The sequence below is a fragment of the Acinonyx jubatus genome, chromosome D4 (assembly GCF_027475565.1).
Source record: "Acinonyx jubatus isolate Ajub_Pintada_27869175 chromosome D4, VMU_Ajub_asm_v1.0, whole genome shotgun sequence".
Classification (NCBI taxonomy): Eukaryota; Metazoa; Chordata; class Mammalia; order Carnivora; family Felidae; genus Acinonyx; species Acinonyx jubatus.
In genome coordinates this window covers 3,141,525-3,166,248 of record NC_069391.1, presented here as the reverse complement: position 1 = coordinate 3,166,248, position 24,724 = coordinate 3,141,525, and the positions used below count along the sequence as shown (strand labels likewise).

General features: G+C 62.1%; 1 protein-coding gene across 3 annotated transcripts in view; it reads right to left on the bottom strand.

Moving 5' to 3' along the window:
• COL5A1 (collagen type V alpha 1 chain) overlaps positions 1–24,724 on the bottom strand; it is a 148,116-nt gene that overhangs the window by 66,260 nt on the left and 57,132 nt on the right. For 2 of the 3 annotated variants that reach the window (XM_027051684.2, XM_027051685.2), the window contains exons 5-17: positions 20,674–20,805; positions 19,719–19,856; positions 18,919–19,155; positions 18,187–18,345; positions 17,982–18,038; positions 14,091–14,132; positions 13,805–13,867; positions 6,550–6,624; positions 5,699–5,791; positions 4,418–4,474; positions 3,450–3,503; positions 3,043–3,096; positions 801–854 (exon numbers count right to left, since the gene is read on the bottom strand). In XM_027051684.2, coding sequence (XP_026907485.1) covers positions 801–854; positions 3,043–3,096; positions 3,450–3,503; positions 4,418–4,474; positions 5,699–5,791; positions 6,550–6,624; positions 13,805–13,867; positions 14,091–14,132; positions 17,982–18,038; positions 18,187–18,345; positions 18,919–19,155; positions 19,719–19,856; positions 20,674–20,805 — 1,215 coding nt within the window. The remainder of the gene's footprint in view (positions 1–800; positions 855–3,042; positions 3,097–3,449; positions 3,504–4,417; positions 4,475–5,698; positions 5,792–6,549; positions 6,625–13,804; positions 13,868–14,090; positions 14,133–17,981; positions 18,039–18,186; positions 18,346–18,918; positions 19,156–19,718; positions 19,857–20,673; positions 20,806–24,724) is intronic. The other variant, XM_053204424.1, reaches the window with a different exon arrangement.

Below are 24,724 nucleotides of genomic sequence, written 5' to 3'. Positions count from 1 at the left end.
CCGCTCGGGTGACTCGAGACCAAAGCCTCCTCCCCTGAGCTCGGGTCGCGCGGGGAGCACCCGAGCTCATCCACACCAGCTACTAGGTGAACAGGCGTCTCGGCCGCCGGCGGGTGCGGTGACCCATTCTCCACCCCCTCCAGGTAACGCGGGAGAAAGGCGCCGTGCACGGCCCCGGATGGCGCTCCAGAGCTGGGAAAGGAAGGGCCGGCCGAGAACAGGGGTGGGGGCTCCACACCAACGCGGGGGGCGGAGGGGTGGCCACGCTGCCGATTCCGTTCACGCGCACACGTGACCGACCCCGCGTCCGCTCACACACAACGTCTACTGGCTCCCTGCGACGCGGGGGAGCAGACGCCCCAGAACTGGTCGAGAAAGGTCCCCATCTCGTGCACCTGGCATTCCTCGCGTCAGCCCCCACGTGCATGCTCTTGCCGTCTGTCCGTTCACGGACGGCTGGCAGAGCTGAGATTCCACGCGCCCCCCTCCCCCAATGCTCGCCACCTGCTCAGAGGGACCCATCTGCCCCCTCAGCAAACTAGCTGCAGTTGCCATGCTGGCTTGTGACATTCACCCCGGCAGCCCTGGTCCTCGACCGCCTGGAACCCAGCTGAGACACAGACCCAAGCAGAACCTTCCCCACCCCCAAGGTCCCCCCGAGGTGAGCACGAACGTCACGACTCGTTACTTGTCACCACAGTGACCTTCGTCGCACCGCCGCCATGTTGGCCGTGCCATCAACACGATGACGGCGACCGCGGCCGCGTGCGGGACGCCAGGAGGCGGCGAGCGTCGCCTACCTTCGGGCCCGTCTGCCCCGGCATCCCTCTTGCTCCGTCACTGCCAGCTCGGCCCTGGAACACAGGAGGGAAACTGTCACCGGGGTCTGGGAGTCGTGGCCTCCTGCGATGCGAAGCAGTCACACGGCCCCACGTGGCCAGGCTGGTCCGGAGGACCCCGACCGGGCTCCGGGGGCTGCTGTATGCCTCTCACGTGACTCCAGTCTTTCTGAGCCTCGCCGTCTGGAACACCAGATGGGGAAAATGCCAGTCGCCTGTGTCCGGGATGAGACCAGGCTGCGAGACCAGCAGCGGCCAGGCAGCTCTGTGAGTCTGTGGGACTGTGGGTCTCGGGCTCCAGAGAGAGTGTGGCCGGGCAGCAATCCACAGCCCGCTTCCCTTGCACCGTTCGGAAGCCAGATTATGGACAGGAGGGTCACAGAAAGGAGGCCCCTAGGGCCAGTCCAATTGGCTACGAAAGGAACCGAGCCCCACAGTGGTGGCTTGTCTCACTAAAGCCACACGGCTGCCCACCATCAGCAAGACACTCATCCGTGGGGGCCACTCCTGGGGCCATTCCTTCCAGCTACTTCCAGGAAAGTGACAAGGACAAGCCCACGGTCCCCACCCGACTGGCCACGGGGCTGAAGGGTCGGGCCCACTACAAAGGCCCCGCGGTCACCCTGGGAGAGCGGACAGGGACAGGGCCAGATGCCGCCCTGCTAACGAGGAAATGCCAGCCCGCTGGGAACAAAGACCTGGCCCAAAAGAGCGCCTTCCCTCCTCCCCTCGTCCCGCGTGCACCTGATCAAACGAGGCCCTCACCGCCGAGCACAGAGAACAATTGGAAAGCGACAGCTTTCGGCCTCAAAGTACAGGGGAGACAGGGCAGCAGCAGAGAAGAGAGAAGCCGGGGACCCGGGTGGACCCCACGGAGCTGGTCTGTCCCGCCCGGGGTTAAAGTTTACACGGAGCTGTGGGGATGAAAATCCCCGTCAGGAAAGGCGCCCGAGCAACGCGGCTCCGGGGCAAAACGCCGAAGCCAGGCCAGGCGAACGGAGACACGGGTGGGGCCCCTGCCCTCCACAGTTGTCCAAACCCCCCCGGAGTCAAGGGAGATTGGTCAGAACGGTTCGCGTGACCTGCCGGCAGGATGTGCAGCGGCTCCCGACGACCAGCACCCCGGCTCCGGCCGGCAGCCCCCCGCCCCCGAGAGGCGGCCAGGCCAGCACAGCCCACGGGGGTCCCCGCTCGCGGCTAGCGCTGGCTCCAGGGAGGCGTCCTGCCTGCCCCACGCACTCCCCAAGCGGCCCGGGCGGCCCAGGGCTCAGCACGCCTCGGAGAGGCTCACACCCGCACCGGGTCAACCGCAAACAAGCCCAAAGCTTCTCTTCGCCCGCGTAAGGCGTCTCTGGCTGAGTAGATCCACTCATCAGAGCATAGCGTGGGTTCGCCGTGCTCTCCCTGGCTCGTCCGCACGGTGAGGCTTGACTGATAGGAACCTGTGCCGTACGCCCCGTTCAGCAGCCACGGCCCCAGGGAAACAAACGGGTCTCCCACACTAGAACGCCCTCCCAGAGTCCCAGGGGGCCGGGAGAGCACACGAGCGACAGGACACTTCCTCCAAAACCGAGGCCGTCTCGGGAGACGCGAGGCCGCCTCGAGGACATAAGGCCCAGTGAGCCTTTTGTGTTCTCCATGCTCGCGCCCAAAAGGCCGCGGAAGTTGCCTTAATTAAAAATGCTTGTTAGGGGCGCCTGGGGGGCTCAGTCGGTTAAGCGTCGGACTTCGGCTCGGGTCACGATCTCACGGTTCAAGGGCTCGAGCCCCGTGTTGGGCTCTGTGCTAACAGCTCAGAGCCTGGAGACTGCTTCAGATTCTGTGTCTCCCTCTCTCTCTCTCTGCCCCCCGCCCCCCCCCCCTCATGCTCTGTCTCTCTCTCTTTCTCTCTGTCAAAAATAAACATTGAAAAAAAATAAAAAATAAAAATAAAAAAACCACAACATCAACAAGCTCAGGACGGAGGCCAGAGACCAGGCTGGCAGAGGCCCGCAAGGCACACCTGCCCCAGGACACACAGCACCCTCCGGCTCAGCTCGCGACCCCGGGGAAGGGGATCCTGCCGTGAAAAGTTGCTCTTCGACAGAGGGGAACCACCAACTGGGCTTCCGGCCCCAAGCCTGGCAGTGGGGGCAGGGCAGACCCACCGCAGACTCCCACCCCCATGGGGACCAGCTGCAGCCCACTGAGCCACAACGCTTACCCTTCTTCCAGGCTTTCCGGCCGGGCCAGGAGGGCCCTGCACTCCTCGGGGACCCTGTCCGCAATCAGAGAGGGCAGAGTGTCAGGGGCATCCATGTTTTTCAGAGGCAAAAGCAAAGCCCTGAACCCCTGCTCCTCAACCCGGCCGGGGGCTCGCCGTCTCTCGAGTGGGCACCGCCGGACAGGGCACAGGGTCTGCTGCCCCCCGAGTGAGGGCCGCCCAGGGCACAGCCAGCGAGTTCCCCTGAAGACAGCAGCTGTTTCTGTCCCTCAAAGCTGCACACAGAACCACAGATCCCTGCCGCTTCCTTAAAGAAATGCAGCTCTGCCCCCCGACATGCCTGTGGGCACCACCTCCCATACGCAGGACGCACCCCTTCAAGCAGCAAGGGCGAGGTGCCCACGTACCTGAGGCCCCATGTCTCCTGGTTCGCCCTTCAGACCTCCGCTCCCCGGAGGGCCCTAGGGAGACACGGTCTGGGTTAGAAATGCTCATCAGACGCCAGGGAAGGGGGCGCCCCGTGGGGCTGGGCTCCCGCTGCAAACCAGCAAAGCTCACGGTCCACGGTGCCCAGCGTGCCTGCCCTGGACAGAGCCTGGGGGCTGAGCAGGACCTTTCCAGTTGTTTGGATCTGCTCTGAGTTTTGAACCAAATTCTGGACAGTGGGGCTTATGACACGAGAGCCGGAAAGCCCAGCACAGAGTCCGCTTCTCTCTCCAGGATGAAGGTGACAGTGGTCTGGCACGTTCCGCGGCTCAGGCCAGCGTGCAGGCACCCTCACGACGAGGCAGGAGCCCCAGACGGAGGGGAGCAGCCCTGAGCCAGCATGGCCGAGGAAGGTGCTGAATGCAGACCAGGGGGCAGAGAGCCAAGGTGCCCCCTAGGGAACGGGGGTGAGGGGTTAAATCCTCCGTCTCCTTGCAAACTGCAAAGGCCGCAGGCACTCCCAGGGGCTCCTGTTTGCGGGCCCTGAGCGTGCCCGGGCACACACCACACACAGCTTGTGCGGCTAGGGAGGGGAGGGCTGGGGATCCCGGGTCTGTCCGTCCCCCCACCTCACCGAAGGGCTCTTGACTTTGGAAACAGAACCATCAAGAGTTGACGACAGCCCAGAAAGAAAGAGGCTCAGAGCTCCCTGGGCCATGAGGCAGAATCACAGCAGAGCTGGTGCGGTAGGCTGCCCAGCCCCCAGGCCGCCACAGCCTCCCAAGCCCCTGCCCAAGGCCCCCAGTCCCGCTGGGGTACCACTGACAACATGAGTGGTTGACGAGAGCTTAAAGTGTGCTCTCTCTGGGTGAGCTGGGAGCCCAAAGGGACCGACTGAGGATGTCCCCCACCCACCACGCTCCCCCTCCGTCCCCCAAGTAGGACTCACCATGGGGCCGGGCCTCCCCGTCAGACCCATCGGGCCAGCTGGCCCCCTCAACGCCAGCTGCAAGGGAAAATGGGGCACACTGAGAAACGGCTAGGGTGCTGGTCCTAACAGGTGGGGCTCAGCTGGGCAGGAAAGGCCCGACGGGGCGCACCAAAGACGGGGGCCTCTGCAGGAGGGGTTTCTGACGGAGCTCCAGGAACCTGGCACCTCAGCTCCTCTGGGAACGGAACGGAGGCCGTGCAGGTGGAACCCGGGGGTGGCCTGCCCCACGGTGGGGATGGGCGTCCCACCCCCTTGGGTGCTGACCTCCTCCTTGTCCCCAGCCGGCCCTCGGCTCTGGCGGTCCCCCAGCCCCGCCCAGAGTGTGACCCCCCACCCCCACCCCCGCCACAGCCCAGCTCGGCCTCCTTTCCCCAAAGGACCTCTTCTGCTTCTATCCTGTGACTCAGCTCCCCCTCCCCCGCACAATGCCATTTTCATTTTGGAAAAGATTCGTTTCAGTTACAAAACCTTGTAAGCCCACGACCCACTCGGCTTCCGTGAAAACGCACAGCCAGGCAAGGCCCCGTCAGTAACTCCAGCCGCAGGCGGTGGGGTTTTTCGTGCACCTCGTGGCATCACGTGGACAATTTGTCCCACGGCAACAGCTCAACGCTCAAGCTGTCCTCTAATTATCCTCGCGTTGTGATCACTAACATCACCTCCACGGTGCCAGAGCCACATAAATACCGCCCAAACGAGGGCTTACTTAGTTTCCTGAGATGCCCCATTACAGGTGATGTTCCACCGAGCGATCACCCACCCGCCCGCCTCACGGAACCGGGGTTCACTCTTGTCACCGGCCATCAGCAATCTGGAGCGTCATCAATCAAAACCTTGGCTCCCTAACCAGCCGATTAGCAGAGAGCAGAGCCGTCAGGAAGCAAACGCTCCTCGGGACCCCCAGGCCAGGCGAGGGGCTTTGGGGCCTGCGGGTGCCATCCCAGAGCCTCTATCTCTGTCCCGCCCCATCACTGGGAGCCCTTCCAGGGGTGCACGGGGTCTGTCTCTCCATCCCCCGCGCCCAGCGGAGGGCAGCAGACGGCCCTGCACGTCCGTATCTGGGGACCTGGACCCTCAGCATACACAGAGAAGCCCTGAGACACCTCCCCGACCTTTCCAGTGCTCGCCTGGGCCCCCAGACACTGGCGAGTGCACACTCACACAGTGTCCTGATCCCCCAGGAGGCGCGCCCCTCTCCCAGCCGTGTCCTGTCCCCTCCAGGTACCACGCATCACTTACCCGGGCCTGCTGCAGGATGGCCTGAGCCTGGGACTCCTGAGCCGACACCATGGGACCCTTGGAGCCAGCGTCACCGCCCCCTCCAAAGCGGAACTGCAGATGTAAGACAGGGGGTCACCGAGGGTGCACCGGTGTGGGTGCCCACGCTGGACCCCGGGGCCTCCCGGGTGACAGCGGAGCCTGGCGGGGGTGGGGAGTCCTCTGGTTGGACAGTGTCTGGCCCGAGCCCCCTCCCTGGACACGCTGCCCCAGCCCTGCTTGCCAGCTTCAGCCCTAGGGCCACCAGAAGACCCGCCCCGAGTCTGGAAAGACCTTTCTGACTTCCACGGCATCTCACTCTGAGACCCCACAGCCCCTATTTATTGCAAGAAAAAGCCAAAGGCCCAGTGCAAATGCCTGTGCTAAGGAGCCCTAGCTCCTGGCTGCACACAGGGTACCCTCAGCTGCACCTGGCCTCCTGGGTAGCACCGGGTCGCCAGCCAGAAGACTGACCTCTGGGCCAGCGGGCCCGGGCCTGGGCTCCCACAAGATCAAGGAGGGACCAGCTGGCAGCATGCCCGCTCAGGGGTCCCCGCGGGGACGGTGGGAGTCTGACAAGAGGAGTAGGCTTTCAGAGCCAGTGTCCCTGCACCTGAGGTGGGCCACTCGGGACCCTGGAAACACCCCAGGAGAGCCTATTTCTATGAGACAGTTGTCCCACATTGGAGTGGCCTGTGGCCAGGGGATGGTCCCCCTCAAACACAGAGCCTGGGGCCCCCTCTCCACCGAATTCTGAGCCCCAAACCCACCCACGCTGCCACCCACACACCCTGCCATGCACCCCACCACCCACCCCCACAAATGATACTCACAGGCAACATGAGCATGGTTCCAGGAGGGCCGGGCAGCCCATCAGCCCCTGGAAGGCCTGGGCGTCCAGGGGGACCCTGTGGACAGAGGGCCCAAGACAGCTGGGTCAGGATGCAACAGGGACGGGGCAGGGCTGTGTCCAGAGAAGGAGGGCGGAGCCGCAGCCCACGAGGAAACCCACAAGGCAAGCACAGGACCAGCAAGACCCCCATGGCGCAGAATGTTCCAGAATCCAAGCACAGAGGAAAGAAGGGCCTGAGAGATGTGGGCTGAGGACGAGGAAAGGCTTCAGGGGGAGAGAAAGAGGAGGGAAGAGGTTCTGAGCCGGATCCACAGAGATGTGCAGGGAGAGGTGGGAGACCCAAGTGCAGGTGGCAGAGGGGCCACCCCGGGAGGCGGGCAGTCGGCCGAGCCAGGGCCCCCAGCAGCCAGGAGCGCCCCCTCCGGGCCTGCACACCGACTGGCGGGCAGCTCAGGAGACCAAGGCCCGTTTCCCCCATTTCCTCCGCCTGCCAGTGACCCGGCCCCCACGACGCTGCGTGCGGTCGCTCAGACAGAAGGCGGTCGGGGTGACTGCTTCCCCTTGCTTGGACAGACACAAGGGACCCCAGTGAACGGGGGGACATCCGTGGGACACAGACCCCTCTTGAGAAATCTCAAGAGCCCGTGTGTCCAGATGACACGGTGGCCCCCACACGTCCTATTAATCTGGTCCCCAAAGCAGGCTGCAGACAGACACCCCCCTACAGATTCTCTAGACTGACCCTGGTCGCTCCAGAACGCTACCAATGTGAAACGGACGAGACAGTTTATTAAAAAAAAAACGTATTATCAGCCAGCCTCTTCACAAATCCTGGCAGATCCCCACCCAGCCTGAGGCAGAGGAGGTTTGCTTTGCAGACAGATGGAGGCGTGACTCCCTCCTCCCAGTGGAAAGGGACTCCCACCGGCCACACCCGGCATAATCGATGGGCGTCGGGTCCCGCGTTGGGCACCAAGGACAGCCTCGCTCCGGCAAGGTCATCACCACCACCGGAGCGCGATGCTCCAGGCAGGGAATGGAGATCAGTTCCCCCGGTCCCGGCCCAGAAGCCGGGGGACATTGGCTCTCTGGGAACCGTCCGCGCCCGAACTAACCGGCTCCTCTCTTCTTCCGTGGTTGCTTTGACCACAGAAGTGGTCCCCGTCCTCGGGAGATGTCGTGGACCACGGAGTTGCACGAGATGGAAAGTGAAAGCCCCTGTCCCCCCCGCAGAAGTCTCCAGGGCTAAACTGCCTGTGCGGGGCAGCGGGCCGCACGCACGGTGGCTGGCGATGGGACACGTGACTACGGGTCTACGCTCGGGAGACGCTTCTCTGTCCTGAGACACCGTCCTGCTGTGTGCTTTCTCTCCACGGCACACGGCGGCCCGTTGACGAGCTTGGCCTCGCTCTGTGTAACGGCCGTGGAGTTTCCCACGCACGATGAGCCCATCGTGGATCCACCCGCCCTCTACTGGTGCGCGTTTGGCCATTTCCAACCTCCGCCGTGACACGTGCTGTGGCCGTGGACCCACGGGCGGCTTTTTAGGGAAGTCCCGCAAGCAAACCGCGGGGCCAAAGGGCTACGCTTTCTTCTACTGCTGATGGACACAGCCACGCTGCCCTTGCCTGCATCTCGGGGAAAAAAAAACCCTTGCTTAAAAAAAAAAAAAAAAGCATGTTTAAAAGAGGAAAATCTGGAACGGGTTTGGCCACCTGGGGTTTCTGCTTGGAAACTCAGTGCCGACATCGTTCGCTGCTGAGCCCTCCACCTCAGAGTCGGTCCCAAATCAAACCCCAATTTAAGACGTAGGGTCCGTGCCTCCCCGGCACGAGACGCCAGCCACGTGGTGTCTCCGTGGTGTGCGTGGGCCTGTGTAGCACCAGAGGCTGGGGGCCCACTGGGGGCGGCCCCTCGTCCACTCTCCGCCTCCAGAGACCCTCCTGCCATGCCCCCCACCCCTGCTCTTCCTGAGCCACGGTGCTGGGACTGCAGCCTTGGTGGGAAAGCCCTCACCCTCTCGACCGCAACCAGGACGATGCCAAGGAACGGGCAGAGAACGACCCGGGAACTGGGGGAAAGAGGGGCTTTGGAGGGAAAAGTGATGCCCCGCCCTCACGAATCCACCCAAAGCTTTAAAACGTGAGTCTCGCAGAGCAACTAACCCACGACTGCTTGAAAAACTGTCCTCGAACCTTTGCCCGGTGCCCAGGTCTGCAACCTCGTCCCCTGAGCTGGAAGGCGGGGCTACATCAGAGGCATCTTCCCATTTCTCAGGACACTTACCCCGGGCCCCCAGTGTGGCTCACTCGGTTCCACAGCCCGCGTGGGACATCGAGGGACGCTCCGGCAAGCAGGCGGGGAGGTCGCGGGGACCCTGCGCGGCTCCAGCCGCCGGATTAGAAGTGAAATAAGCAAGTCACCTTTCCTGTGTCACTTGATCAGCTGGCCCCCAAATCAGTGCCCTAACTGGCTCGGAGGAGAGGGTTGCCAAGCGGTGACATGGCAGGGCTCCAGTCACACCTACACGTAGACACGAGGTGGCCACCTCCGTGTTAAGAAGTCGCTGCTGTTTCACGGGGTTTCCGGAGGCCGTTGCTGGCCCTGCGTTTGCTCAGAGATAAAGGCCAAGGGCACTCAGATCCTTGGCAAAGCCACCGTCAGCCGCGGCCGCAGACCCAGACCCGAAGCTGGGCCCGTGAGCCCTCTGCTCAGGGCCAGATGAGCCGCCCAGGGCCCGCCTCCAGGCTGCGGTGTGGGTGCAAACAGCACGAGGCAGCCCGAGCCCTTTTTCCTGAAAAGGGCAGCAGGGTGTCGGGGAGAGGGGGCCCCGAGGGCCAGAGAAGTCTTTACGCTGAGATATTTTTTGCTTGGCTCTTAGACCTAGAAAAGGAGAGGACCGTGGCGTGAATTCTCTAGATTCTCAGTAAGTGTGCCCTTCCTTCCTCCTTTTTAGGCCAGCGCCTGGGCAACTGGAGCTCGGGAGTAGCGGTAAAGCTCCGGCGGCCCCTTCCCGCGGCACATCTGAAAACTGGGGTCGGGAGCTGTGCCCGCAGCTGGGGCCACAGCCTCGAGTGAAGCTGGCACATTTCTCCCTCACCCCGCTGACCCCACCTGCCCCAGCCAAGCCCGCCGCCCGGAGCGGGAGTGGGCACGGGGAGGAATGCCCGAGCTCTGCCCGTGGAGGCTTTCTGAGCCCCGGGAGGCTGGCAGAGGCTGGACAGAGGCACTGAGATGTGCCCAGGACTGTTTCTAATTCCAGCCTGCCCCCTCTCAGAAGGAGCGTCCCAGCATGCTCCCTGATGTGAAAGTGGGTCCTTCTGGCCTCCGGGGGGCTCAAGGGATTAGCCACGTCTCGCAGAGGGGGAATGTTCAAGCCACAGCAGGACAACGGCCCGCCACGCCCAGGGCTCGCGGCCCTGCAGCTTATGGGACACCTTCACGTCCAGAACGGAGGCCCTTTCCCACGGGAGCACCTCCCTCCCTGCAGAATCGGATGCACTCAGTGCCCTCCGGGGAGGGAGCGGCAAGGGAGGCCCACGCCCGTCTGTGACCGCGTCCTGTGTCCACGCGCCGAGACACCGGCCGTGGGGAATTTGTGAATAACCAGGTGTGGTGGGTTGAGTGGTGGCCCCATGGAAGACGCTTAGGAGCACTGGGAGAGAACAAATCTGCATGGCCGCCCAGGAGGCGGGAGAGAACAGACCTGCCCTGCCAGCCTCACTCAGTCACACAGCCTCACACAACCCGCAACGGAACCTGCCTGGCAGGTGCCAGGCCCCAGCCTGGGTCCATTCCCCCGGCGCTGGGCATAAATCCTGCCCACCCGGGGGGAAAGCGGTGGCACAGTGGGGTGCAGTCCCCAGGGTGGTACTGGGGACCCCACACGGCACCCGTGATGCACACTCTCTCGTGGGGGAGGCGGTACCGACCGCTGTTCCTTAGGGCAGGGCTTACGAACCTTGTAAGGCACAGAAAACACATCCAAGCAAAACCCCACGGGAAAGCCCGACCCTTGAAAGATAAGGAAGGGCGGGGGTGGCGGGGGGTGACCCTGCCGGGGGCACGGAGTGCATCAGATTCTGCAGGGAGGGAGGTGCCTCCGTGGGAAAGGGCCTCCGTTCTGGACAGGAAGGGTCCTGAGAGGAAACCTGCACGTGGGATCCGGGCTCCCTGGGAGTGCTCAGCCCCGTGTGGGATCCACAGGGCCCTCGGGACACCCGGCTCTCTTGTCCCTCGTTTTCCTCTGAGCCTGAGGATGAAGTAGGGACCGGGACAGCTGGCCCGGATCAAGCCCACCCCTGCCTTGCCTCCGCCTCGTGGCTTTCACAAGCTTTCCCTCGGCCCACCTGGGCCCGGCCGTCTGTCACTAAGGGGCGCTGGACGGGGTGATGGCTCAGGCCCCTTCTCACCTCTGACACCGCCCAGGCCCAACAGCAGCTCGGAGGAGCTGACAGCCACCCAGTTAGGAAGACAGGCTCAACTAGTCCAGGCCAGATAGGAAGTAATCAATAATTAGTAACAGGAAAGGCTACAGAATCCCAGGACGGTGGAACTGGAGTGGGAGGGAGGGGCGGATCCTTCCAGATCACCCAGTGACAACCTGTCACGTCCAGACAAGCAAATGGGGCCAAACAGATAGGGGATCAGAACGTGCCACCCCAAAAGCGCCACTTTGCTCTGAGGACGACATCGAGCGGACGGTAACCGAGAATCAGCAACAGTTCTGTGCCCTCCCCTCACCTGCCTTAAAGGAGCGCGTAAGTTTCCCTCTGGACAGATGGCACGAATTACCCACCACCCCCATCTGTACCAGGATGAGGACGCTCCTGATCACGGGAGACCGGGAGACTGAGCGCAGGCACTGAGAAAAGGCTGCACAAGCAGATCTTACTAAAACGACCCTTACCTTCCATTCGTTTCCCTGTATGTTTCCTAGTCACTTTCCCACAATTTATCGCCCTTGGTTGAAATGGTACAGAAGCCTGCAGGTCCCTGTACATGTAAAACTTAAAACAGTAATAGAAGCGGGTGCCTGTTCTCGTATCGATGCCGTCTTTTCGTCCGCTTAATTTATAGGCCCCCATCACCAAACATAAGAGGATGGAGGGAAATTTTTTCATTCTACACAGGGATTCTGAGGTCTCCCTGCTGGCAGGTGGCAGGGTAGGATCCCGACTCTGCATCCAGCGTTCTTTGCCAGCTGATCAGCTGCGTATCCGGGAGACGTGGGCACAGAGAGGATGCTGAGCTTTGAGCAGGGACAACTCCTTAGACAATGACGGCTTACGCAGGGCCCAGAGGGTGGGCAGCGCTTGGCTCCTGGAATCGGCTTCCCCTCCCCACTTGGAAAGGAACTGGGGAGGCCGAGTGGGCTGCAGATTTCCCTCTGACTCCAAGGACAGCATGCTTCAGAGGAGCGGGTCCCTCGGCCGACCCCATCCCCAGGCCCCGTGCTCCTGGATCCTGGCTTGAATTTAGAGACACCAGTTGCTTAAACCAACGACATCCCACTGGCAGCGGCCTTGGCTCCTCTAACAGAGCCGCTGGGTCAGGTACGGAGCACCAGTCACCAACGAGACCACCCACCCCTGGCACCGAGCCGGTTCAGCCCAAAGGCAGGGGCCAAGTGGGGAGGAGTCCTCAGTGCCAGACAGCGCGTGGAACTGGGTGATAGGCAGGTGGCGGGTGGAGGGACGGACACTCGCAGCAACACCGAGGCTGACCAAGGTCCATCAGTACCCATGCACCCAGTGGATAGCGTCCCGTCCTGCATCTAACGGAGACGACAGCACCTGCCACGCCGTGTGGTCCCCCCTCGCTGACGTCTGGGCTCAGGCACGCTTGTGGGTCCGTCTCATGACGGCCCCCGTGGGGGCACTTGGTCATACAGATCTTTGGGGAAAGGGCCCCCAGAGCGAGCTGGGGGAGGGACAGCAGAACCCTATGGTCTGGTCCCGCGGCCAGGGCAGAGCAGTGGCCCCGTGTCTGGAGTCGTGCCGTGTGGCAGAGAGGAGGGGCCGCACGCAGCGAGGCTGGGAGGCGTGGGAAGGCCACCAGCCGCCAGCGTGGCAGGCCATCTTGCTGCCCATGCGATCTGTCCCCAGAGGCCCCCCCGCCGCACAGAACGCGGCTAACCCCAACCCCCTCGGTCAGGGCTCACCCGCTCTGTCGGCGGGCACCCCCCCCCCCCCACGTGCCCGGCACCGCTCCAGAGCCTGACCGCCAGACCCCCACGGACTTCCTGCCGCGTGGCCTCGGAAGCAGACCCTAGCCGTCCCTCCACACGACCAGACGCGGCCACCGGGCCCCGTCCACGCGCCCTCCCTGCGCGTCAGGTCCACACTCTCTGGGCGGTGTGCTGGGCCCTGGGGACAGCCATCCATCAGGACACACACACGCTCCTGGTTTCTCCCGTCCACAACCTGGCCACCCGATAACTATCTGTGCCCACATCGATATTCACGGGACCAGAAAGAAGAAAGGAGACAAGCGGGGCAAGAACCCCATGGCTGCAGTACCCCAAAACTCCACTAGGTGTCAGAAAGAAATTGTGGCTCAGCCTTCACCTCAAGAGCAGCGACCTGGGGACACATCCCTTTGCTCTGGGGACCTCAGGATGCATCCCTTTGACGGAGGGGGGGGGGAGAGCAGGGGGGAGGGACATGTCCCTTGGACCGGGGCGGGGGAGGGGGGACTCCTGGACGGGTCCCTGTGACTGGGGAGGATCCTGGGACATGTTCCTTTGACCGAGGGAGACCCCGGAACGAGTCCCTTTGACCCAGGGCAAGCCCTCCTATTCAGTAGCTTGATTTCCAACAAGGAAGACAGAGTGCGGGGAAATCAAGGCCCAAGAAGCTCACATACTAAGGAAGGACGGATGCAGGTCCCAATCCCAAGTGACGTGGACAACACGTGGACAGCCTGACATTGCAGGCCACAGGGCCCTCTGTGAGCTGGTCACAGCAGCCTCAGCGGGACTCAGGCCTGGCACACTCTTGCCCTTGCAGGTGCCATCTGCCCCAGGCTCAGGGCTGGGCAGCACTTGAGCTCCCTAAATTTCCGAAGACGGACGCAATGAGGGGGTGGCGGGAGGGGTGAGGGGGCCAGGGGCAGTTTGGAGAAGAAAGCCGATATACCCGTGCACATGTGAGGACAAGGCCAGCCACGGAGCGGAAAGGCACATGGACAAGCCCACAGAGCGTGTGGTCCCAAGGAGCGGAGTCACCCCTTACCCTTTCTCCAGGGTCACCCACTTGGCCAGTGGGTCCCATCGTTCCCGGAGGTCCTGGGAGACCCTGGAATTAAAATCAGGACAGAACTCAGATACAGTAGCAGCGCAACACCCCATTCCCGCCTTGCTTCGGGGGAGGGTGGGGGTGGGCCAGGGCAGCGCTGGGCCCCGGGGGGTCTGCAGAGATGGGTGCCCCCTCTTTTCCATCCAGGACCTTCAAGGGGTGTCACTGACCCCGCACCCCCAAGCACCTCCCACAGGCCCGGGAAATTAAACACGACACTCACTGCGGGGCCTTCGGGGCCCGGTGGCCCCTCCATAAGCATGCCCTGGAAAAGACAGGAGACAGCGTCTGAGACCCCAGGACCCCGTCTCTCCTGAGATCGCAGCACGGGTCCGGACCCCCGGCAGGGTGACCCTGTGAGGGTCACAGACCTGGGCCTTGGAGTGCATGCCCACCAGGGGCCCAGAGCAAGGAAGGGACGTGGCCAAGACCGTGGGACCCGCGGCCTCCTTCTTCCCAAGCCCCTCACCCTGCCACTAGGCCCCCTGCCTGATGGCCTTTATGGCCAAGTGGGGACAAGGCCTCCTGCCCCCCGCCCCCGTCAGCCTGGGCCCCAGAGAGGCCTGATACGTAGCAGAAGGGGTCAGAAGACAGAGCTCCCTGGCCCGGGTCGTGCCCCCCACTCCTGGGCATCCGCTTCCAGCCCCTTCCCAGGGCAGGACCTTCCTCCCGCAGGATGAGGGAGAGCTGTCAATGCCCGGGCCGGGCAGCCCCAACTCCCTCTGCGTCTCTTCCCACTCCAGGGGGCTCCGAGGCAGTGCACAGCCTTGTAGGAGGGAAGGGGTCTCCTGCCCCCTGCGGGGCCTCACTCGCTGAGAACACAGCAGGCATAGTATCTGGGGGTCCCGGGACCAGCAGGCTTCAGCCACACTCGGGGCCGGCGACACAGCCACACACCCCCCCCCCCCCCCCCCGGTGATTCTTGAGACTGCCGGGACAAGGGTCAGGGAGCCGGATGTCCCTGGCCCCCCGGGGCAGACCTTGCACCCCTGCTCCCCCAGACCAAAGAGAGCATGGACTGATTCCCCACCCCCGGGGGGTGGCGTGTGCCTCTGTGCCCAGACTCTGCTTCCACAGTGACCAGCGGCCTTGAGAGACCTGGGGGGGAGGGGGGGGGCGGGTCTCCCAGGGGGAGGATGGGGCACGCCCCCTGAGGCTCGCAGACCCGCGCAGGCGAGGTCCTCCGACCCCCCAGCCTCCCCGCCAGGGCTCCCCAGTCACTGCCAACACGTGTTTACACAGATGTGCGCTCAGAGGACTATTTGTGCTTGAGATACACACAGGCAGTTCATCCAAATAGCTTTCGAATTTCCTCCTCTGACAAAGGCAGCTGAGAAGGCTCAGAAACCGGGCTGGGGTCAAGTGAGAGACCTCTGGCCGCGGCGGGGCCCGGGGCCCGCAGCCGTCTTCCCAGACACGCCGGCCGTTGTTCTCGGGGAGCTGGGGTGCTGCTGGCCACAGATCTCACGGGAGCCTGGGCGGGGAAGGAGGCCGGAGGCCGGGGCGAAGGGGCCCAGCACAGGGAGCCCAGACTGCCCACCAGGGAACCAGGAAGGCTTCGTGGACGGGGGAGAGCAGTGGCCTTCCCGCGGGGCCCTAGCCGGGTCCGCGCCCCACCAGGGTGCAGGCGCCAGTCTCAGAATTTGGCGGGGAGAGTCCCCGCGAGTGACGGGCTCAGCATCTGCCCAGCTCAGGACAACTCTGAGTGTGGGGGCGTCCCCCCCTTACACAGCACAGAACAGAGCCTCCGAGGGATGTCCACCGGGTAACACAGGACACGGAGTCTGGGGACTGGTCCCTGGAGGCCCAGGACAGCCAGGAGCAGATAAACCTGAGTCCCCTGAGCTGACAGGATTTCTGCCTTTCAAGGGGCCCCTGACCCCACCGGAACGTGTGGATCCGAGGGGAAACGGCGGCCGTGTCCCTGGCTTGGAGGGAGCCAGGGAGCTAGTACCAAGAGCCCCTGTGACATGAGTCCACCTCCCCAGAGGCAGGGCGCTGGGGCAGGGCGGGGAGAGCGGAAACAGGGGCCACCCTGTCCTCTGTGGTCAGCGGTCAGCTGTGAGACCCACGTCGGCCGGCTCCCAGGACTCGGCCATCTGTTTACAGAGCTAAGACTTTGAGAGCATCTCTGGGTTGAGAAACTGCGACTGTTTACACAGTGTCCCTGGGGGACCGGCGAGGGCCCTGTGGACACGTGGAACAGACTGGGAACTGGGAAGGACACAGCGCTGGGGCCAGAGGAGGGAGCCCTTCCCTAACTGTGCCCAGATGCCTCGGTTTCCCTCACTTTGTGTAGACACGCTGTCTGTGTGGGACCATCTCTCCTCTGTCAGCCCCTCCTCTGCACCCCCCGCCCCCCAGCAGCTCACCTCCAGGCGACCCATCTGGCAGCTGCGAGCAGACAGGAAGCTCACCCAGAAGGTACCAGCCTGGCCTCTCCCCAGGCCTCCCCGGAGGCCAGGCACCTACCTGCCCTGGGGCCCCACGTTCTTCCCAGGCAGGACAGCCTGCCTGCCTCCGAGGCCATGCGGACCCCACAAAAGGCACCCCAAGTCAAGAGCGGATGCACTCGGGGACCAGAATGTCTGGGCACATGTGCAGTCAGTGAGATCAGCTCATGACGCTGCTGGCTCACCTCTGGCCGGGGCGGCCCATAGTGACCGCGGCAAACCCACTGTCCTCTTGGGGAGCCCCCACCCAGGCCACCCACGGCACTGCGTTCCCCCCCAGCCCACCTTTCCCCTGGGCCTGGTGTCGGGATCTTTTGTGTTGCTGAGCAGGAGGCCGCCTGGCACTGGCACCCCCTCAGCACCTCCGCACCTTCCCCTGCACCGCCACCCCCACCCCCAGATAAGCCCTCCTTGGACCCGCAGGGGGTAGCAGAAGAGGGTGTTCTCAGCCTGAGAAAAGCATGTGCGTCCAGTGGCCACGGCCCAGTGGGACGGACAGGCCCCATCCCCGGGGCAGGCCCGGAGGGAAAACACACAGCCCCGGGGGATGGCCTTTGCCATCATCCAGCTGCTTCCGCAGGCCAGGCAGGGCGCCAATCCGGAGGGCTCTGCCCAAATCGCCCGCTGGGGGCTCCACCCCAGAGACGGCCACGTCCCGCCTGCCCTAGCCACGGGGCTTCGGGTCCCTCTGGGGGAGACCAGTGGTTGAGGTTCTAAAAGCACCAGAGGAGAGAGGCCACAAAACTCCCTGTCCCAGGAATCCGAGGTCGTGAGGCCCTGGGAGCCCCGACGTCCCGTCCCAGGCCCAGCCACCGGGAACCACGTTCTGGCAGCAGAAGCCTTAGCCCAGCTCCCCCTTGTGACCAGCCTTGGTGCAGGACATCGGCCTTCCCCTCCGGCACACGGACGACGTGGCAGGGTGGACCTCGGCCAGCCCCTCCCCGTTGTCGTGTCCACGGCCGCTGCCCGGCCCACACCGCCGTGGCCACCACACGCGGCCGCAGGGCCCGCCCCAGCAGGCTGACCACGTGGCGGCCCGTCCGCCCAGGGGTCAGGGCCTGAGCTCGGCAGCTCTCAGACCACCGGGGGGCCCCTGGTGCCCCCGGCAGAGGACCCGGCAGCAGGGAGCGGCCGCTGCGCCCCCGGGACCCCCCCCCAGCCCCTCATTCCATCACAGCCCTGTACTTGCCCGTGACCCCAGCCTGGTAGAGCAAAGTTCATCAAAGTCCCTGCACGCGGCTTCACCAGTTCCCGCAAGCTGACCCCAGGTGGTGGCAGTGCCGGCCTTGGAGCGGCAGAGTCCGCGGCGGAACCCCTGCACTGCCCGGCCCGGCCTGAGGGGCCCCGCCAATCCCCTGACCCCTCCAGCGGCTTCCCTCCTCCCCACGGGTTCTGAGTCCCTTTCCTCAAGGTGCTGGAGGCCAGCATGGAGTGAGGCGCTCAGACCGCACGTGCTCAGCGCAGAGGTCTCGCCAGCTGGAATCCCAGGCTCCTCGGTCAAGGTCTAGAACATTCCCCCGCCTGAGGCCCTTTCCTCCAGCCTCTGCCCCAAGTACATGAGGCGTCCACGAGGGGCCCCGTGGGTCGGGCCGTGTCCTGCATGATCCACACGACCCACCACCCCCACCGACTTCAGAGAGGGGACAAGAAAGCATCCTTACTGGTTCGATGATGGCAGGCTCTCCCTTCTGGCCCTTCTCTCCTCGGGGTCCTTCGATCTGGGTTCACAGAACACAGGGGGGCAGAGAATGAGGCAGAGAAGGGAAAGGAAGGCCTGACCTCATGGGATCCCAATGGCTCACGGCCGGCCGGCCCCAGCCCCGAAGCTGTGGGCGGGAAGGAGCCCCTCAGCCCCGCAGCCCTCACCCCTTCGTAGATGGTGTCCTGGTTGGCGGGCATGCCCGGCCCTATCTCCGACGGGGACACCGTGGGGTCGTAGTAGGGGTCGTAGTAGGTCTCGTCCAGGTTCCTGATGGTTTCTTCCGTAAACTCGCCTTCCAAGTCATCTTCCGGAGGCGGAGCAGGCTGGGAGGGAGGAAAAGTGGGGGTCACCGGAGGACGGCAGGGACGGGGGCCTCCCAGGAGCCCGGTCAAACGTGCTGGGGCAGGCAAGTCACACATCCTCCCCTCCCACCACAGGGAAACGTCACCCCAAGCCCCACAGCACCCCATGGCAAGCTAAGGCCGCACCGGGATCGGCACGCCGTGGGGAGGCGGGTGGTGTCGGGGGCTCCGCCCCAGGGCCTTGTGGTCTGGGGGTAACATGCCTCCCACCGCATCCCACGGACAGGGGGGTTTGAACCCCTCAGAACCCAGACAGGGACACTGCAAACACGCACATCCCCATCCGTCCCCACGGGAACCCCAAGATACCAGGCAGATGGGGCTCATTCTGCCTATCTGCAGATAAAAAATAGACGACAGTGTCACAGGCTCAGCAAGTCAGGGGCCCCTAACCCGGGGGCCGGGGGCCGGGGAGCAGGGAGCCAGTCCGGGACCCCCGAGGTCAGAAGCGGAGGAAAGAGGGAGCCCCGGGCCCTCATCCAGCCCCCCCTCCCTCCCCCCTGCACCAGGCCCGCTTGCAAGGGAAGCAATTACATTGGAGGCGTTGGCCGTGCTGGTCGTGCTGGTGGGAACCTCGGCCCCTGCGCCGTGATCGGGGGGCAGGTCGGGATTCTCGAAGCCCTCGTAGTTCAGGTCCTCATACGGGGCGGGCGTGTAGTAGTCCTCGCTGGGCATGTAGTCGTAGACCCCGAGGCCGGGGTCATCCTCCTTCCCGGCCCCCTCGCTGGTGTCGGGCACTGAGGGGGCTGCCGTGGGGACTGCAGTCTGCTCCTGAGAGCAGGGAACGGAGCGGGAGTCAGGGAGGCGGGGGCCCAGGGGAGCGCCATCCATGGCCTAAAACCCCTGATGCTGCACTTGAGAAGGGTGAACTGTATCTCCAGGTTTAAACGGGTTTTTTTTTAAGTTTATTTGAGAGAGAGAGAGACAGACAGCAGGGGAGGGGCAGAGAGAGAGAGGGAGAGAGAGAATCCCAAGCAGGCTCCATGCTGCCAGCACGGAGCCCAATGTGGGGCTTGAACCCACGAAGCCCCAAGATCGTAACCTGAACCGAAACCAAGAGTCAGATGCCCACCCCACTGGCCACCCAGGTGCCCCTGTATCTCCGGCTTTAAAAGGAAGACGCCAGACTCAAAGCAACGTGCCCCTTCACACCTCTGTCTGCTGTCCACACGCCGTGGTGGAAAGCCCTCTGCCCAGCCTCCCCAGCAGCACAATGCACAGAAGGTCACTCAGTCACCCGGTCACTGGTCCCCTGCCGAGCGTCCACCCGCCACCTCCCGGCGGCCACGGTGCCCTCCCGCCCCCCAGGGCCCCGTGGCCTGCAGCGCCCAGACCTCGGCAATCTCTGTGGTCTCTCTAGCAGCTTCCACGGGCTTGTTGGTGGGGGCGGGCTCCTTGCCCGGGTCCTCTGTGTCCTCGTAGTAGGGGTACTCGTAGTAGTACGCGTCACCTTCCCCTTCTCCTTCTGGGTACTGAGAGCAAATTGGGGCCGTGTGAGGAAGGCGGCACCCCACGAGGAGCCATGCTGCTCTCCTCGCCATCCAGGTTCAGCCAGGAACAGCGGGCACCGGAGAGTCGTGCCCCACTTCAGGTGCGAACCCGCCTGCGGCCCCGAACCAGCTTCTGCACCCTCCAGCTCCTTGGACAGCAGAGTCAGCCCCGCGAGAAGCACAAGGGAGGACACGGGGGCCCCAGGTCCCCTTGAAAGAAAGTCGAGTCCTAAAAGGTACAGACGTGCTGACGCTTTAGGACCAAGGGCCTGGACAGCCGGCCAGACGGTGGCATCTTGTGACAACACTGCTGTCACTCAGGATCCCTTGCCCTCTGCTGAGGCCCCAAACCATAGCAACAGGGAAGGTGTCACCCTCAAAACTGGGGCAGGAGTCCGGCCAGAAGGCCTCAAATACCTGCCTGGGCAATGGGACCTCGGCCTCACGAGGGACACCCTTCCTCTTCTGACTGGTTGCCACAGAAGGAGGCCAGAGGACTAATGAGAGCAGGTTGAACATGACAGAAGACGTGAGTCACCCGTGACCAGGAGGTGGAAGGATCTCCACTCGGAAAAGGTGGGGAGAACGCCAAGTGGGCTTAAGCAAGGTGCTGCCGACGCGGGGCGGGTGGGTGAGCAGAATTCCACAGACCACGAGCCTCTGACTCTCGCCCAGTGGGTTTATTTTGAATACTGGTCCCCCGGCTTTTGTGTCCCTCCACCCCTGCCGGCCTGCCTGCCCTGCCCCCCGCCAAGGGGCCTGCCTACAGCCCTGCCATGAACCAATGGGGCCAACTCACATATTCATCCGGGTTGGGATCCTGTGACTGGGGGGTGTCGGGGACCGCGGTGTCACAGTCTGGGCTGTAGTGCTCACAGTGATCGTAAGCCGCCCTATGGTCCGAGACAAAGAGCAGCTGCTGGATGTCACCCTGGAAAAGGACAAAAGCCCTTGAATAAGTGGAGCACCAGGAACTCACATGGGGATACGGGGGGCCAGCCTGATGCCCTGAGGTGGTGAGCAGCCCAGACAAATCTTGGGAGGAGCTTGTCCTCAGGACCAGCCTTCCTTTCAGGGAGGTGCCGCCTCGAATCACCACCCAAGCTAGGATGGCCAGCCCATCCAACCACAGATCTAATCCATCCACCCACCCATCCATCCACCCATCTATCCATCCATCCATCCATCTACCCATCCACTCACTCATTCTTCCATCCATCCATCCATCCATCCACCCACCCATCCACCCACCCATCCATCCATCCACCCACCCATCCACCCACCCATCCATCCATCCATCCACCCACCCACCCATCCATCCATCTACCCATCCATCCATCCATCCATCTACCCATCCATCCATCCACCCATCTTCCCTCTACCCATCTACCCACTCACCCATCCATCCATCCACCCACTCACCTATCCATCCACCTATCTATCCATCCATCCATCCACCCACCCATCCACCCACCCATCCATCCATCCACCCACCCACCCATCCATCCATCTACCCATCCATCCATCCATCCATCTACCCATCCATCTATCCACCCATCTTCCCTCTACCCATCTACCCACTCATCCATCCATCCATCCATCCATCCACCCACCCACCTATCCATCCACCCATCTATCCATCCATCCATCCATCTACCCATCCACCCACTCATCCATCCATCCACCCACCCACCCACCCATCCATCCATCCATCCACCCATCTATCCAGCCAGCCAGACAGCCAGCCACCCTTCCATCCACCCACCCACCCATCTATCCAGCCAGCCAGACAGCCAGCCACCCTTCCATCCACCCACCCACCCATCTATCCATCCATCCATCCATCCATCCATCCATCCATCCATCCACCCATCCACCCACCCATCCATCCATCTACCCATCTACCCATCCACCCATCCACCCACCCATCTATCCATCCATCCATCCATCCATCCACCCACCCATCCATCCATCCATCTACCCATCCACCCATCTTCCCTCTACACATCTACCCACTCATCTAACCATCCATCCATCCATCCATCCATCCATCCACCCACCCACCCACCCATCCATCCATCCATCTACCCATCCACCCATCTACCCACTCATCCAACCATCCACCCATCTGTCCATCCACCCATCTACACATCTACCCATCCACCCACCCACCCACCCACCCATCTATCCATCCATCCATCTATCCATCCACCCATCTACCCACTCATCCACCCATCCACCCACCCACCCATCCATCCATCTACCCATCCACCCATCCACCCACCCATCTATCCATCTACCCATCTACCCACTCATCCAACCATCCACCCATCTGTCCATCCACCCATCTACACATCTACCCATCCACCCACTCATCCATCCACCCACCCACCCATCTATCCGTCCATCCATGTATCCATCCACCCATCCACCCACTCACCCACCCATCCACCCATCCATCCACCCACCCATCCATCCATCTACCCTTCCGCCCACCCATCCATCCATCTACCCATCCACCCACTCATTCCATCCATCCATCCACCCACCCATCCATCCATCTACCCACTCATCCTTGCACCCTTATACCCACCCACCCATTCACCCATCTAACCCATGCGTCCAGCCACCCACCCACTTCCATTTATCAGACACCCGTTGGGCACCTGCCAGGTACCAGCCATCTTCTCAGAGCTTTTGTGAACTGTGGGTGATAAATGCAAGCTGTAACTTCCACTCTAAATAGTGAGGGCTTGAGGATACACTGCCTCCTTCCCTGTTACCCTTATGGTGGGGGAGTATTTTTAAAGAGGAAAATAACCTATGACCCAGAGATTCCAATCCTAGGAACTAAGGCAAGGCATGTAAACAATTCACCCATAAAGTATCGCAATAGGTATTCAAATAGGTCCACAGACACCCATGCTCACAGCAGCATTATTCACAATATCCAAGAGGTGGAACCACCCAAAGGTCCATCAGCGCATGAATGGATAAACAAATTGTGGCCTGTCCATACACTGGGATATTATTCAGCTATGGAAGGGAATGAAGAACAGACCCATGCTACCACCTGGATAAGCCCACGCTGCCAACCACCGTTTGGCATTCTGGCTCATTGCCATGGCAGCCAAGAGTCCCACCATGTGAGCTAGGAAAAGCATGCAGTTCTATTTTATGCTGATCTCATCAAGATGTGTCAACAGCAGACAAACAAAAGGGAACAAGAACCACAGGTCTCATGAATGTTATCAAACATTTGATGTCCTCATGGCAGAAGATCCTTGGGTCCCAACCAGATGGATATAAACTGATGTCATGATGATTTTATTAATGGCTAACGTACAGGTAATGTTTACTATAGGTCAGACACAAGGCAAAGAAACTGCATGCTCTCACTCCTTTTGTGCCCACAAGAACCCTATGAATGATGTTCCATTAATTCCCATCTGAAGCTGAGAAACCCAAAGCCCTGAGGTCACCTGTCTGGCATCCACAGTCACACAGCAGGTGAGGTGGGGCCAGCTCAATGTAGCCTGTGCAATGTCAATCACTTATATGACCTGCCTGGGCTCAAAAGGAGGAAAAGGAGTATGGACAAGCATGCCAAACGTTGGAACTATGTCATTAGAGATAGTGCCCAAGAAAGAATCATTAGGGGCTGTGCCAGGTGTTGAGCTCCTTGGCCCAGAGCCCATCCTGCCACATGCACATCTATCTATCTATACACTATCCCAATCCATCAATCATTCATCAACTGTATATCCATCCATCACCCACCCACCACCCACCATCCATCTGCCCTCCATCCATCATCTATCATCCATCCATCCATCATCCATTAATAGCAACTATTGAGAACCTACTAAGTGCCAGCCCCTCCCTGCATCACACACAGGGATGAAGCCGTGGCCCAGAACCACTGCCTGGCAGTGTCCACACTCTACCTAACACTTTGCACTTGCCTTATGCCCATGGGTAAGATCACATGCACACCCAGACCGCGTATTCATCTGGTCATCATTGATGCCTCTTACGTCCCACTGTCCCTTTCTAAAGACCTGAGACTAGCCCTGTTCCTGTACCCGCCCCCCCCCCCACTCTCCCATGGTCCAACTAAAGGCATGTTCTGCTCCTGAAGACAGAGCCATGAGCGAAGCAACAGAACACGTACCCATGAGCTTGACCCAAAGGAGGTGGTGCTCATTTGGCACATGTCAAAACAGTGGGCCCAAGCAAGGAAGCCACGCCCTCCTTGACCTTCAGTGGATAAAGGTGTGTGAACCCCTCCTCTGTGCTGGATCCTGGACTATGCTGGACAATGGGAGGCTGGCAGGGTGTGCCGCTCAAAGTCACTAAACGTCCTCCCTGGCTCCCAGAAGGCTCTGTGGGAAAACTGGCCCAGATACGGGGCACAGGGGGAATGACTCAGTGGCAGAACTGGGTGACAGTCCTAGAGTCCGGAAGAGGCCCATCCTACCTGATGCCTGAGACATGGGTCCAAATATGTGATCCCCACCCCCCACCCCCCCGCTTCAGTTTGAAAAACCTAAGGACCAGCAAGGAGCTCAGAACTCCCCCAAGCTGACCTGTCTCCGTGCAGAGGGCTCCCCTCCCCAAGTTCAGTTGTCCCCCCTTTCACAGAGCTGCCCGCCTGCTCCTTCTCCCTCCCTCTCCCTCCTCTTCATCCCTCTCTGCCTCTCCCTCTCCTTTTGGATGTCAGAGGCTCCTGGCCCACACTGTAAACTCTCCAACAGACGAGAACCACGTGACAGGAACAGTGAATCAAAACCACACACTTTTGTTAAGCAACAGGACTTTGAGTTCGACTTTCATCCAATTCAAATAAA